The sequence below is a fragment of the Neofelis nebulosa genome, chromosome 2 (assembly GCF_028018385.1).
Source record: "Neofelis nebulosa isolate mNeoNeb1 chromosome 2, mNeoNeb1.pri, whole genome shotgun sequence".
NCBI lineage: Eukaryota > Metazoa > Chordata > Mammalia > Carnivora > Felidae > Neofelis > Neofelis nebulosa.
Window position 1 is genome coordinate 173,763,759 of NC_080783.1, and position 15,352 is coordinate 173,779,110.

At 44.0% G+C, this 15,352-nt stretch overlaps 1 protein-coding gene across 17 annotated transcripts in view; it reads right to left on the reverse strand.

The window, feature by feature from the left end:
• The window catches only part of FGGY (FGGY carbohydrate kinase domain containing), a 423,584-nt gene that overhangs the window by 203,682 nt on the left and 204,550 nt on the right, over positions 1-15,352 (reverse strand). For 16 of the 17 annotated variants that reach the window (XM_058717224.1, XM_058717222.1, XM_058717215.1 and 13 more), the window contains one exon: positions 12,947-13,075. The exons of the other annotated variant lie outside the window; for it this stretch is intronic. In XM_058717224.1, the coding sequence (XP_058573207.1) occupies positions 12,947-13,075 (129 nt within the window). The remainder of the gene's footprint in view (positions 1-12,946; positions 13,076-15,352) is intronic. 17 annotated transcript variants of the gene reach the window in all.

The following is a 15,352-nucleotide window of genomic DNA, read 5'->3' on the forward strand; positions in this document are numbered from 1 at the left end:
TATGAAAGGTAAGACAAGAGACAGGTGGAGTCAGACAGACCAAGGTTCTCAAAATTCCGCCAGACTAGCTGCCGGAGTCTAGGTAAGTCTCATCTCTCCCTTTACATGGCAGTGGTAAGAACATGCACAGCCGAGAGCTTGTGTCCACACCAAGCACTTGCCTCTATGAACACTTAGGTAGTGCCCAGCTTGTGGTGGGCACGCCAGATCGAAGAGCTCTTCAATGCTCTGCTTTTGAAACAAAAATTTTTAAATCTACTCTTTCAATTAGCCTGGATTTAATTTTGTTCTTCCTGGACTACAGACAGAAAAGTTTTGACTGTGACCAAACGGAGGTGAGGCTGCCCCTTGTGCCGTCTTTTAAGATCCCAGTGGTAAAGCCTGTCGGGCTCATGGGAGGATACAGGCCCCCCCAGGGGAGTCTGCTGAGCTAACTCAGTAGTGGTGGTGGTTGTGGGGAAATCTGTACCCTTGCTAGTTCCTCGGGTGACTATGCATACTCAGCTTGAAAACCACTACAGTAAATAAATAAGGACAGAAGTCAGATAGTTTTTAAAAACACCTACACATCATTCTAAGTTTAAATTCAAAGACTTTTGTTTTGGATTCACCGCACTGTGAATTCAGTTTACTATGAATGATGGGAAATAATCTGAATAACCCATTCTTCCGTGTCACTCCCCCATCTATTTTCCATTCTCTGTCTCCCGTAAACAGTATTTTCTAACTAAAATGGGAACAGAGAAACCATGTGGGAACACGTGTCTTGCCACCAACAAAATGAGAGTGGAACATTTAGAAGTGTGGGCACAGAATTCCTTAAGGGCTCCCGGAGAATTCCCACCGGCTCAGACTACAGTGAATGCGGGTGAACTATGCACACTCTCTGTTTGGACATGAAGCAAGGGACGAGATAACAATGTGAAGAGAAAGGAGTCGAGATAAAATTCCCTGCACAAAAGACAGTGGCAGAGATGAGAGGAGGTAGGAGACAGCGAAAAGTAGCACTGCCTGGTCTCAGACCCAGTGGATGGGGAACAATCACCTTGAGAGGGAGAAGTCAGAGATGGGGAACACGGTTTCCCTTCCAGCCACAATTCTGCAGGTTGGGTTAAGAGAAGTTGTTAACAGTGCAGTTGTTAACAGTGGAGTGGGCTTGCCCTGGCAGGGAGTGGGTCTTTCCTGAATCCCCAGAGCCTGGAAAAATATATGCCTGCTTAATTCTATTGACGTGAGCTTTTGCTTTAAGCTTCAAATGAGACGGTATCTTTTTTTTACTGGTCTTACTGTTCTTTTGGAGTATCATCCACTGGTATTAAAAATCATAGCTGCACTCCCAAAGGCAAACTCTTGCTGTAGGACACTTGACATAGTTTTCATATGACAATCAGTGCTGAGGAAGCTATTTGAATAGATAGGGTTGATCCAACTTAATTTTAGCATCCCAACTCCTTGGCTTGGAATTCAAGGACTTTTACAATGGAGTTTCTGACCGGGAAGAGCTAACACTGGATGGGCACTCACCATGTGTCAAGAGAAGCCCTCTATGCAACCACCCAAGGAGCCGCCATATGATTCGCATTCACAGAAGAGAAGGCTGAGACACAGGGAAGTGGTCTGCCTGGGACCTCCAGAGTCCACACCCTGCCGCACGGCTTCTGTCTTCCCCAATAGGTGCTGGACTCCTCCAGACAAAGGACTGAGTCCTCAGCACCTTGATATGCCCCATGCCCAGTGCAATAACTGAGACCAAGGGTGGGCCTAACATATATTTGCTCATTGAATTCGTCTCTACCTTCTTTCTTATACCATGAAATGTTCTCTCACTTCACTGAGGTCTGTGTCCCCAAATGTCGTCTCTTTGGACTCAACTTTCCAGAACTCTCTGTACTGGTAGCAACTCCTGACACTTTCCATTGTTTCGTATAAACCTTTCCTTCATAACACTTGGCAATGCCTGATACATACACATGCATGCCTATACACATACACACACACACACACACACACACACACTCAAAGTAAACACACATATAAGGAGACACATGCATACACATGAGTACTTGTACACATACACTTACATATATGCAAACATACACCTATTCACAAGGCACACTTATGAACACATGCATAAGCACACACATGTACGCATATGTACAATACATGTGCACAGATGTGTGATACACGTGCATGTATATGAACACATGTGTGTGCAGAGATATGCATACATGCAGCACATACATATATGTTTATATGGTGGTTTATGAACTCCCCCAAAAGAATGAAAGCTGTATGAGAGTAGGACCTTGTTTTTGTTCGCCCCTATATCCAATACACCTACAACAAGCCCTCACACATAAAAGAAGGATGTCACATATTTGTTAAATAATGGAATGGAGGCGCCTGGGCGGCTCCATTGGTTAAGTGTCCGAGTCTTGATTTTGGCTCAGATCAAGATCTCACGGTTCGTGGGATCCAGCCCTACGTCTGGCTCTGCACTGAAAGCATGGAGCCTGCTTGGGATTCTGTCTCCCTCCCTGTTTGCCCCTCCTCTACTCACTCCTGCATGCATGCTCCTTCTCAAATAAATAAATAAAACTTTAAAAAAATATATAAGAATCTTTAAATTTCTCTTGCCCGCTGCTATCATTCATAATGTGAATCTGTTGAGGTCACATTAATCACAGCTAAATATACATAGCCCCAGCAGGCATTGTTCTAAGTACTTTATAGATAATGGGTCATTTATTCTGAAAACTCTGTGAGGTAGGTACTATTATTTCCATTTCATAGATGGGGAAACTGAGGCACAGAGTGTCAGGTGACTTCCCGAGGTGACAAAAAAAGCAAGTGGAACCAGGATTTGAATCAGCTATGTGTTCTTAACTACTATACTGGGTTTCCTCCATATCTTTGATTTTCATGGTTTTCAGAGGCCAAATTCTTACATCAGAGTCACAGTACACAGCATAATAAGGACCAAGTTATGGAAAGCTGGAGTGGGAGCCATGTTGTGAACTGATATAACTGGAGACTACTGCGATTTTTCTATATTCCAAAAACTTTCCTTTCTTAGTCTTCTTCCAGACATCTACACTGGCTGCACAGTGCCATGAGACAAACCTCAAGATCCCCAGTGTGAGGAATTCAAATTCCTCTCTGCTCTTCATAATGACTTATACGAATGGATGGTTAAGGGAAAACTGGAACGAGGAAATTAACCAGACCTATGGACCAATGATAAGGAAGCAACCAGCAGCGAGATGCAAGGCTGCCGCTGAGGGGTGATGGCTGGAGATGTGCATTTCCTCCCCAGCAGCTGCCGATGAGCAAGCCCTAAAGTAAACAGTGGTGCTCAGAAATGTTCCATGGATGTGGAGCACCGGGTGTTCAGTCCCTGTGCCATGAAAAACAGTGGACCCTCGGGGTAAGCCTACTCTTGCCCCAGTGACGCAAGTGATTAGACTCTGGGCCCCCAAACACTTTTCTAGCAATCTTCTGCCTTAGAATTTGGACTGTCCTCCTAACAGGTGGTTGGCAGGATCAGAACCTGGCTCTGGCTCTTCAGTGTGATCTTGTTTTGTTCCCAAGCCCAGCAAAGGAAACCAGCAACTTCTCTTTTCAGTCATATATGAGTACGTGGGATGAACAAACGGTAGCTTCTGAAAACCAGATAAACTCCTGAAGCTAATGAGTCGGTAAAGATCTGCTCGTCTTCGGGGGCTCTGAGTGCAGGAACTCTTGCTGGGTCATGACATTCTGCTCTATTTACTAGGTAGTACTTGTTTGATGCAAAGATTGCACCAAGCCAATGTGAAGTCATGGGAAGAAACCCACAGATCAGGGTTTGAGTCTCAGATCCAACCCTTCCGATCCTGTAACCTTAGGCAAATCCCTTCATTCCAAGTGACCATTTGCTCAATGATTAAAGGAGGTAAAAATACCAGGTGGTAGTTTGAAACTGGAAAGTCACCACACAGACGAAATTCATACCAACATTAATTTTAACACGAATCACCAAAACTAACCAGCAAAACTGATCAACAATATTCATATGCCCTTTAATATTACTGATCCCTCCATGATGCAGTCAAAAAATGGCTAGGCTGCTCCTATAAACCTGGTCTTATTCCCCATGACGGATGGAGCCCTAGAAACCTGTGCAGCTTTAAGTATTCATTATGAAGTCATTTCCCTACTCTGGGCCTCGACTTTCTCAACCACAAAATGGAGCCAGAAACACACCTGTCTGGAAGAATGTGAAACAGAAGCTCTATCTTTTGTTATAGATACATATGTTGGCGTGAGTGTAGGCTCACATAAGGAAGCCAGGGCAGGTAGGAGAAAGCTCACGGTCCAAGAAAGCCTTGGACCTAGAACCCTACTCTATCATTTGTTAAAATGTCACCTTGAGCAAGTTATTGCACTTTGATTTCCCAATGCTATATTTGGAAAACAATGGCAGCTCCCAGCAAGGCTGGGATGTGATGGCAAAACAAAGCAACCTGCTCATAGGTGGCTTAGAACAAGTTTACTTATTTAACAGTCACCAGTAGCACGGACGGTAGCATTATGTGGGATACAACGTATAAGATGGAATACACACATATACCACAATACATATACATGAGTATAGCCAAGAATATGTATACACATGCAATGCGGACACAACTGTAAATGTATATGTACACATAACACACATAAACTGGGCGAATATGCCCATTCTTTTCCTGGCCTGGTTAAGTCTGGTTTTACTCCCTACAAATGATACAGTCCCTGACACCTGGAATCATTCCCTTTTCCTAATTTGGAGACTGTGTGGCCAAACAGGGCAAGAGGCACTGGCAGATGAATTAGGAGGCCCAATTTCTAACCTCAACTCTGACGGTAACTTGTCGGGGTAACCTTGGATGACTCACTGGTTTTCTGGGCTTCCGTTTGCTCATCTGCAAATTGAAGAATTTGATGTAGAGGATCTCTGAGTAACCTTTCAGCTCAAAGCCTATATAATCACCCATTATCCAGAGGAGTGTGGACGTCAAAGTAAAGACGTTACCATTTCAGCACAGGCTGACGGCTGTACCTCTTGAGTTGCGAGGCACAAGGTGGGTAGGATGGGCTGAGCTGGCTGTGGCCCCAAGGCCCCATAATCCCCCTCACTTTCTGACCATGGAGGAAAAGGCTGATCTCCCAGCTACGACCAGTGCTTCGCAGTCCAGAGGAACACAGCGCTCCAAGAGAGCCTCGAGGCCTGGGGACAGGAAACCCAAAACTACTATCCCCCCCTCTTTCCCCTCTGCCCCTCATTGTGGCTCCTGCAGCTGCTAAGGTCCAAGGCAGCAGTGGTTCTCATTAACCCAAACCTCAGCTTAAAACAATAAACTCGAACTCATATTACCAACTTCCTCCTCCATCCTCTGATTCACATCCAGGAACTCCCAGAGCTGCCCCTGCTCTGTGTGCTCAATGACACTGCTTTTCTCCTTCCAGATTCCCCAGCATGACTGTATCTGCTCATCCTTCCCCCTCCATGTCTTACAGACAGGCTGCCTCTCTGGATCCACCTGGATATGCTCCCTCCTGCCTGGCTCTGGGCCCGAGCCTGGGCCTGGCTCCTCAACAGCGCCGGTTTGGTCTGATTTGTCTACTTGGCAGACGCACATCACCACTGCTTCTGACCCTGTGTGCCCAGTGCCGACTCGTCCCGCAGGCTGTCGCCTCTGGGTACCGGGAGACACCTTCTGCCTCATAACCAGCTTCCCGGGTCCTGCCTGATGTTCAGACTCAGAATCCACGGTGCAGTAGGGCCTGGGAATAGGTTTGTTTGTTTTTTAAAGATTCCCCACTCAGATTTAGCCATCTCTGTTTAACTTTTCAAAATCTTCTCAGTTCTTATAGTAATCAATTCACTGATTTACTGAGGACTGACTGACTGACACTGTGGGTCCTATACCAGATGACGGGCATTGGAAGGTGCGTGTGATTTGGTGAGAAATCTGAAATAGATGCAAAGTGTTGCAGATGGGGAGGGATTCAGTTTTCCTAAGAGTGGGGTTAACCTTGGAGAAGTCTTTATGGGGGAAATAACGTTAAGGTCGAGTGCTGTCGCCTAAGTGGGACCGTCCAGGTGGCGAGGAGAGACCACCCCATACAGAGCCAACAGCAGGAGGAAAAAAGGCAAGGAGGCAGAACGTGCATGATGTGTGGAAAGAGGGCGGGTGGCTGGTGTGGCTTGTCTCTCAGTAAGACGGATGGGGTAGCAGTCACCTTGTACCCCGTGCTCTTCACTCTTCACCTCTGTTTTCTTACCTCATAGCTGTTTTCACTTACGAGTTAACTGCACAAAATACATGTTGACAAACTACTAATATATTAGCAAAACCCTGACTCAGGGCTGCATTTTGGCTTCCACGGAAGTGAGCTGGTGAAGAGAAATAACATCACTGAGGGTGTTTCAGTCTAGAGCAGGCCTCTCATCCTCTGCCCGACTGACCGGAAACCCACGGCAGGTCATTCTTTGTTGTGAGGCCGTCCTGAGTATCATAGGATGTTCAGCCACATTCCCGGTCTCCATGTGCCAGTCTGACAACCAAAATCTATCTCTAGACATGGCCCAGTGTCCCCTGGGGTAGGGGTAGGGTTAAAATCATCCCTGGTTGAGAAGCACCGGTGTAGAGAAACAGGAGAGCTTTCAGATTCAGACTCAAGCTCAAATCTCACCAGGACACAAGTTACATGATTATGGAAATGTTCTGCTTAGAACTGGAATTTCTTCATGTACAAGACAGGAAATAACCTCTACCTAGTAGGATTATTGGGAGGGACAAGAGAGAAAGTAGGTAAAGGCAAAGGGTCAGGCCAGAGTATTTAGCACAGAGAAGGCAGTAAAAATGGTCAAAATAGTAGAGGTACTGATAAGAGTAGTGGTTCCAATATATATATTTTTTTAAATTAACAATGCTGATGTTGTCACTGCTGGTGTTATGAGGAATAAAGCCTAAGTGAAGTTAAAAAGACACAATGAATAAATAAGTTCTACTTTGCCGAGAAGCCATAATAGGGCAAGAAATGTTACGATTCCATTAGCAGACACCACATCCTCTAGGAATCCTTTTACGGTTCTTCTAGTCTCAATTCGAGGTATAATCTACATTCTTCTGAGGCTCTCCACACTTGGTACATATAACTATCATTGTTTATTTAATGTTTATTTTCTCTACTAGACCACAGGTTCCCAGAGGTCCAATTCTCTCTCATATCCACCTGATGCTCCCATCAACTAGCAGTTGGTCATCAATAAAAATTTATTAAAATACTTTTTTTTAATATTGGTTATTTGCTCAAATGGCATTTTTAAGGGTCAAATTCAAAGGATCCCCTTTTAATAGATACACCATTCCATATAGCACAGTAATTAGAAGGTGAGCTCTAGGGGGTGCCTAGGAGGCTCGGCTGGTTAAGCATCCAACTCTTGATTTTGACTCAGGTCATGATCTCACAGTTGATGAGACTGAGCCCTGCACTGGGCTCTGTACTAAAAGCACGAAGCCTGCTTGGGATTCTCTCTCCTTCTCTCTCTCTCTGCCCCTCCCCGGCTCATGCTCGGTCTGTCTCTCTCTCACAAAATAAATACACTTTAAAACGAAAAGAATGTGAGCTCTGGAATCAGAAGGAGTAGATTTAAATGACTTACCACTTATTGTGTGGCTCTGGGTAAGTCAGGTAGTCTCTGTGAGCCTCACTGTTTTACTTGATAAATGGGAACACGATAGTAGTGTATATATATAAAGTGGCTTTGAGAATCAGTGCTGCTTCTGGACCACTGACAATGGCATATTCTAGCTCACTGGAATAAACTAGAACTGCTACAGGAGGGCATGCATCAGAAGCTCTTTTTGTAAGGCTAGGTGAACCAATTCTTCTGCTATTGAAAAAAAGCAAGAATGGAAGAAAGGGAAGGAAGGAAGGAAGGAAGGAAGGAAGGAAGGAAGGAAGGAAGGAAGGAAGGAAGGAAGGAAGGAAGGAAGGAGGGATTCAAATGTCCTCATTTTGGTTTGACTCTGCAACTCTGATGAACAATTTATGCCAACTCAACACCTGGCAAAAAATCCAGTATCTGGAAACAAAGAGCAATGCTAAACCTAGGCACAGAGTCTGCTAACATGATGGGACACAAATGATACCAATTTCCACAGGGAGTGCTCAAAACTCTCTTGCTTCATGCAGAACTGAGCCTGGTACGCCTACCGCGTAGGGATAATTGCCTCTGTAATGAGAAGTTATGCTCTCTCTCAGTTGTAACATCCATCCCTCAGGGAGGAAAAAACACTCATTTATTCACTCAGTCGTTCACTAAACATGCATGTGTTAGGGGTCCTCCATATGCAAAGCACTGTGCGGGTTGCTGGGATATATGGATGAAGTGACACAGTATTTTCTCTCAAAGAGCTTACAACTGGTGAATGAGAGCAAGCTGTACACACAAAACTGGGTGACACATGCAGTAAAATGGAAGCAAGTCCAAGATACACAGGGGAAGAGGAAGGAATGCTTAAGTCAGCTAGAGGGAGTCAGGGAAGGCTCCTAGAGGAGGTGAATCAACCGGATTCAAGATCTGAGGGATAATCAGAAGTTTGTGTGATACACAGAACAACTGAGAGAAGGGAGCCTGAGACAGAAATCGGCTTGTTATTGCCTTTCAGGACAGCTGGGGTGCTGGAGCCAAGAACAGACCTGGAACAAAGTTAATACTATTTTTATAAGCTAGAAAAATATCAGCAGCAGGAGCCCTGGCCAGAACCACCCCCGCAAAGAGCAAACAAAGCTAGTCCTATCTTCTGGCTGTCTGCTGCAGAACTTACTAACCAGCACCTTAAGAACAAAATGTTCTTTAATCTTTGATTTTTATTCCCACAAAGTCCTTCCTCCTCTTTTTCCAGAACTGGAAAAAGCAGGGGTTGAATGTTACTTGCCTCTTTGATCTTCATCCTCCTGTCCCAGGCTCCCTTGAGAATGAGAGCCCAGGGAGATTTCTCCAAAGCAGAGGGCTGACCCCTCCTATCAGTCAGAACGGAGGGTCCAAGGTAGGTCATGCCGGGTCAGCCCGTGAAGGGGCCATAACTGTCGAAGCCTGTTTGAGGGAGGCTTGGATGGCCTCCAATTCTGACCTCCAAAGCTGAATTCTTAACCTGACATTCAGCAACCTCTTAACATGGAGTTCATTTACCCGTTTCTTGAGACTGCTTCTGATCTCAACCTGTACAAGATCGAAAGCATTGAATCCTGCATTCTGTTCCCAAGTGCCAGGCAAGGAGAATCAGGGCACATTCAGGGAAGGCTGACAGAATCCAGAAGTCTGAGGTTCTTCTCCAACTGCCTGTCCAAAAAGAAGACCATTGTCCTGGTACACACCTTACTACAACAGTAACTCAGAGAACTTCCAATTTAAAAGCTTTTACTTTGGTCAGGCGTTGTGATTTCAGAGTGAGAAAACCAAAGAGAGAAGCCTCATTATTATGTGCCTACTATGTGCCAGCTGCTTTACCTTCGCTGCTTTTCTGCTTTACCAATGCTCTTAACAACCCTGGTGGGGGGGAGGGGCGGTGGGGGGGGGCACATTGCTATCTCTTATTGCAGAAGAGGAAACACAGGAGTGAAGAGAGAGAGAGAATATTTGGCCCAAGGTACACAGGTAGAGGGAGTAAGAATTTAAACTCACATCTTCAGACTCCACATTCAGTTCCCTTATTAGAGCATCATAACAACAGTGGTCTCCAACCAGTATTGTTAAGCAATAAACACGCAGGTCGGGAAAGAACAGCCAGAATTTTCTCTTCGGAAGGAGTGGCACTCTGTTTGCTCTGTTCACACTATAACCCCCAGTGACTAGACCAGTAATTGGCAGGTTTGCAGGTACTCAGTATGTCTCTTTAGTGACTAGGCAGCTGGGTGCATCAATGACCTTCTCAAGACTCTCAGGCCTGCACAGGGCACCGGCAGGGTGAGAAACAAGAGGCAACGTTTGCTTCCAGGCCTCCTCTCTTCACCAGACATCCTAATTCTGTCATGACTGTAAGAGGAGAGGAGGACGCATAAGAAAGTATACGAAGGATAAAACTTGGTCAAAATTATGATCTTGACTGTCTTGCAGTTGCTGAGAAGCCCCCCTTCCTGTGCCCTTCCAGCCACCACCAGCCCCTAAGCTCAGCCCTTAAAGAATCCAAGGCCCTTATTCTACCTTTCCACGTAAAGAGCTTACTTTTGGAAAACATAAGGGAAACTCATTAACTGAAGAGTATTAAAAGGATCAAAAAGCCTGAGTTAAAGCTTCGAAGGGTAAAATTCCCGTCACAGAACCATCTCTGATTTAGGAAAAGAGGGAGGTCCCTCTAATGGCCTGGATTCCTCCCCGTGGAGCTCCCACACTTTGAGTGTCTACAAATAGCAGGTACCATATGGGGCACAGCAAGTGCTGGGCAGCAGTGAAAAAGGGTGCTTTGGTTCGTCCCTTAGGGAGGTCTGGGGATCTGACAAGGAAACAGGAGTCCTGAAGCCCCTGCAAGGTGCAGGCTTTCTTTCAGCAGGCAGTGGTCCAAGACAAGTCCTTATCACCTGGCTGGGGGTGGATGGTTGAAACGAATTGAAAAAGCATGATAATTGAAAAAGCACGATGCAGAAAGCTTCCCTGGCCTCAAACATGACACAGGATGTCAGGATTACAAGGGGACAGGAAAACTCCCTATCTATGTAGATCCCGAGTTCTTTCTGTGCCTGCTCAAAATCATGCCACTCCCATCAAAAGAACACACTGAAAAGGGAGAGAAACACCCTTTCCTACACTCAGTATTACCTGCCTGCCATTCCACTGACCCACAGGTACTACTGGCTGCTTATAATTTCTCAGGCATTGCGTTAGATCCTGGACACATAAAAGCGAACAAGGCAGACACATTCATAAACTGATAAGCACTACCCTGCTCCGGAAGTCCATGGACTACGTAGAAGAATCAGATACTGCTTGTTATCCTGTTGCATAAGGAAACATTAACTTCCACTCTACAGGTTAAGGCCATTTCACCTTATTCTTGCCTTAATATGACTGTATTCATTTAATAAATTTATCAAGCACTTATAGGAGCCTGATCCAGGGCTCAGCATAGGTGATACAAGAATAATAATATAATGCCCTCAAGGAGCTCAGAGTCGACTGGAAAAGACAAGCAGATAAATGAGTAATTACAACCCAGTGTGATTATTTCTCTGTTAGGGATAGATAAAAGTGTGGAAAGAAGTACAACTCTGGAGAATCTTACAATAAATCTGAGTGTTCCATGGAAGGTTATGCAAAGAACAAAGCGTCTGCTATGAGTCTTCAATTTCAAGTAGACATTAGGCAGTGGGAGAAGGAGAGGACCAATAAACCAATCTGGGAAGAGAAATACACATGCATTTATACAAACTGGATTCTGGGAGCACAAGTCCATTTAAGTATTTGAAAGATAACTCTTGGTTCTAACACAAAGTATGGACTAGAATATATTTCAAAACTCCTTTGACTATGATCCAAGGTAAGAAATTCATTTTCTTCATGGTCCAGTGTCCACATTCACTACACATAAAATATAAACATAAGTCCCATAAAAACAGTGTTGACCCTTACTATGTGAGATGTACTCTGATGTTTTCTACTCCAGTTGATTCTACTCTGAAAATCCAATGGTCATGACCTACCAAACTGATAGGATGAAGTCTTAGCCATAATTAAAAAAACAAAAACACTGTTAGAAAGAAAGTCTAGGGAAAAATATGACTATAGTGGAAGTGAGAGAGATTGAGAATTGAAGAGGAGAGAGGAGAGAGGAGAAACGAGAGAGGAGAGGAGAAGAGAGGAAAGGAGAGGAGAGGAAAAGAGAGGAGAGGAAAAAGAAAAAAGAAAAGAGAAAAGAAAAGGAAAGAAAAGAAAAGAAAAGAATAGAAAAGAAAAAAGAAAGAGACAAGAGGGAAGGGGGGGGGAAGGAAAGGGAAAGAGAAGGGGAAGGGAGGAAGGAAAACTGTAATAAGGATGAAGAAAGGGGTAAGAGTCATCAACACCTTCCTGTAGTCCTTGTCTCACTGCCCGCCTTCCTACTAAAACTTATGGAGAAGACACACTGGTTTGGCTTAGTTTTAAATTCACCGTCCCCAAGCACCATGTCTAGGACACATTTAAGTGTTCAATGGGCCTTTGAAATAATAAACGCCTGAATGCCAGATGTAAGAATTATTTAGGAGATAAAATCAAGACTGCACCCACCTAACTGGATATAGAATATAAACCAAAGTATGAAAATAAATCCATTAGACTTGTGAGGGTTTCGGAGTACCTTTAGAACAAACTGTACAGGTAAGTGTACCACCATCATACGTGCTAGCTGAAGCGCACACATCTCTTTCAAATTCTCCGTAAACCAAAGAACCATCCAGATACTGATTCAGGCCATTTTTTTTGTTATTCTGTACTGAAAAAATTAACAAGATTATAAATACTACATTTGATTAAAAGTTTGATAATTCTATCCAAATGACTAACTGTAAAAAGGCTTCTCCTGGGGCACCTGGGTCACTCAGACGGTTAAGCGTCCAACTTCAGCTCAGGCCATGACCTCGCGGTTCGTGGGTTCAGGCCCTGTGTCAGGTTCTGTGCTGACAGCTCGGAGCCTGGAGCCTGCTTCGGATTCTGTGTCTCCCTCTCTCTCTGCCCCTCCCTTGCTTGTGCTCTCTCGCTCTCTCACTCTCTCTCAAAAATAAATGTTAAAAAATTAAAAAAAAAAAAAAAAAGACTTTTCCTTACTATACCTGGAACCGCCAGCCCTTGATCCCTGCTTTAAAAACAGGAAAGGAGTGTCTTAGGTTCCAAGGAATATTCCGTTTGAACAGTGTTGGTCATGGACACAGGGTGGGAGGTTACCTAGGCCTCCTGCGTGGGCATCAATAAGTGAGGCTGCCACCGCAATTCCAGCAGGAAGTCCAAGGTCTCTGGCTGCCTCTGGTGTGAGCCCATTTCCAAGAGAAGCTCCAGGAGGCAGTACTTGGTTTCCTGAGTAGACATGAGAAACAACAAACACCTGTCAGTTTGAAAAACACAAAAGCAAACACAGGGTTTTCTTAAGGGAACCTCTCTGCTCCCGCCCCTCTCTTCTGCATTTTCTCAACCTCATGAAGATAAAAACCATGCACCCACAAAGAGTCCCTTTGCTCCTTTGGTGACTTAGGTGTATGTCCTTGGTTCCCGTGGGTCACGCTCTGGGGTACTTTACAAAATCAAGAGCTCTAAGGTACCTTTCAAATTGGAGAAAGATTCCATTCACGGGAAATTCCAAAGATATAAACACAGTGGCCTCTTAAAGACCAGTTAAAACAGTCAAACTGTTCCAAACGGGCTTCCTAACACAGCAGCAGCCCTAACAGCGTACCTTACGCACACATACACATCCATACACAGTCCTGGGTTAACATATATTCCTAAGGAAGTTGAGAACCTTTACTTGTGTAGTTGCTTCCTGTCAGAGGATAAGGGAGGGAATTATTTTGTTCCAATAAAAAAAAAATCTCTTCAAAGTTTTTCTCAGTTGGAAACGAGAGCCCAGTCTAAACCTTGCAAACTTAATAAGGCTGCTACTTGCACAACCACAGAATACAATCTGAATGGTGTTCTTTGGAGTTGTGCAATGCAGCGACCCTGATATTTCAAGTGACCTTGAATTCCTGCAGTCAGTCAGGCCTTCAGTTAAGAATTTATTGATTGTCTTGCTTTGTGTGGGCGCTGTGGCGCTGTAAAAGGCAGTCCTTGCCCCCAACCTAGTTAGGGAGATGAGATCAGGACACAAGGAGCCATGTAAGTCAGAACAGAATGAAGAAATCCATCTGTTCTCAGGTGTTTAGCAGAGGCTGAGTCCTCCCCCTCCCCTTGCCAAGAAATTCATAATTAGTGTTTGTGCACCGCAAGGAGGGAGTTGGGGGAGATCCACATATATGCTAAGACCTCTCTGAGCTCCAAGATTCTAAGATTCTGAATGTATGCTCAGTAATTTGCTTGATGCTAAGATACCTACCACTTGTTCATTGTTCCACGGAGCCCCAGGGCTAGGCTGAGGTGCTGCAGGACTTTTGGGGTCAAGGGGAAGGTGGGGGTTGAGGGAGGCAGAGGGTGAATGGCTCACTAATCTCCTCTAATTGGAAACAAAAAACCCTCCACAACACCATTTTTATCCATTTTAGGTAATGAGCTTCACCTATAAATGAATTTGGAAAAAAAAAAAGTCTGCTAAGAAAATCAAGAGGAAGAAGACTGAAACCACTGCAATGCATCCTGGAGCTTCACTGTCCAATTTGGTAGCCGCTTGGCATGTGTGGACTAAACGCTTGAACTGTGGGCTGGAAGAACTCAAGGACCTTAATTTTCCACTTACTTTCACTTTAACTCATTTCAATTTAAAAACTGACACTCAAGTCAGCTACTGAAAAACTTTTTAAGGATGTTTGAAACCACTGTGGCGTGCAAATCTACTTTTTGAATGCTAACTGAGGACATCTAAATCAAATATTTACAATGAAGTTTTAGTGTATGTATTAGGAGGTACTAAGCAGAAAATATGCATCAGATGTCAAAAACTTTGTATGGAAAAAAATAAATGTAAAATATTCATCACTTTTATATCAAATGCATGTTGGAATCCTATTTTGGACATATTAGATTATATTACATTGAAATTAATTTCACCTATTGCCTTTTACTTTAATGTGGCTACTAAAAAATTTTAAACTGTGTGTGTGGCTCATATTATATTTCTATAGGACAGCTCTGGTCTGGAAGACAAAATCAAGATGCTCCAATGTTGGGGCAGAGAGAAAGGAGAGCTTCTAGCCTGCTTTGAATACCTAAGCCAGCAGAATCCTAAAGGAAAGTGGTGCCCTTCAAGGTAGACAATCTGTCTCTGGACACTATGTGGAGTATGTCACTGTATCTAGTATCTAGCACATAAAAGACAGCATTTGCCTTTACTGAGCATTTCTGTGAGAGAGACAGTGCTAAGGATTTGCTATGCATTTTCTCAGTTCATTGTCACATAATGCCACAGATGGATGGGGAAAGTCAGGTTTATGAAGGGAAAGTAAGTTCCTTCGAGTCATACAGCTTAAATGTTGGGAGTACAGGCCATAGATTCCACTCCAACCGATGCAAACCTGTGCTCTTATTGGTTAAATTACATATTGGTGGATCTGTTTTTAAAAAATTTTAAGTGAAGAAAACAAGAGAAGAAATGACTAAAGAAACAAGAGAAAACAATTTTTTTTTAATTTTTTAATGTTTATT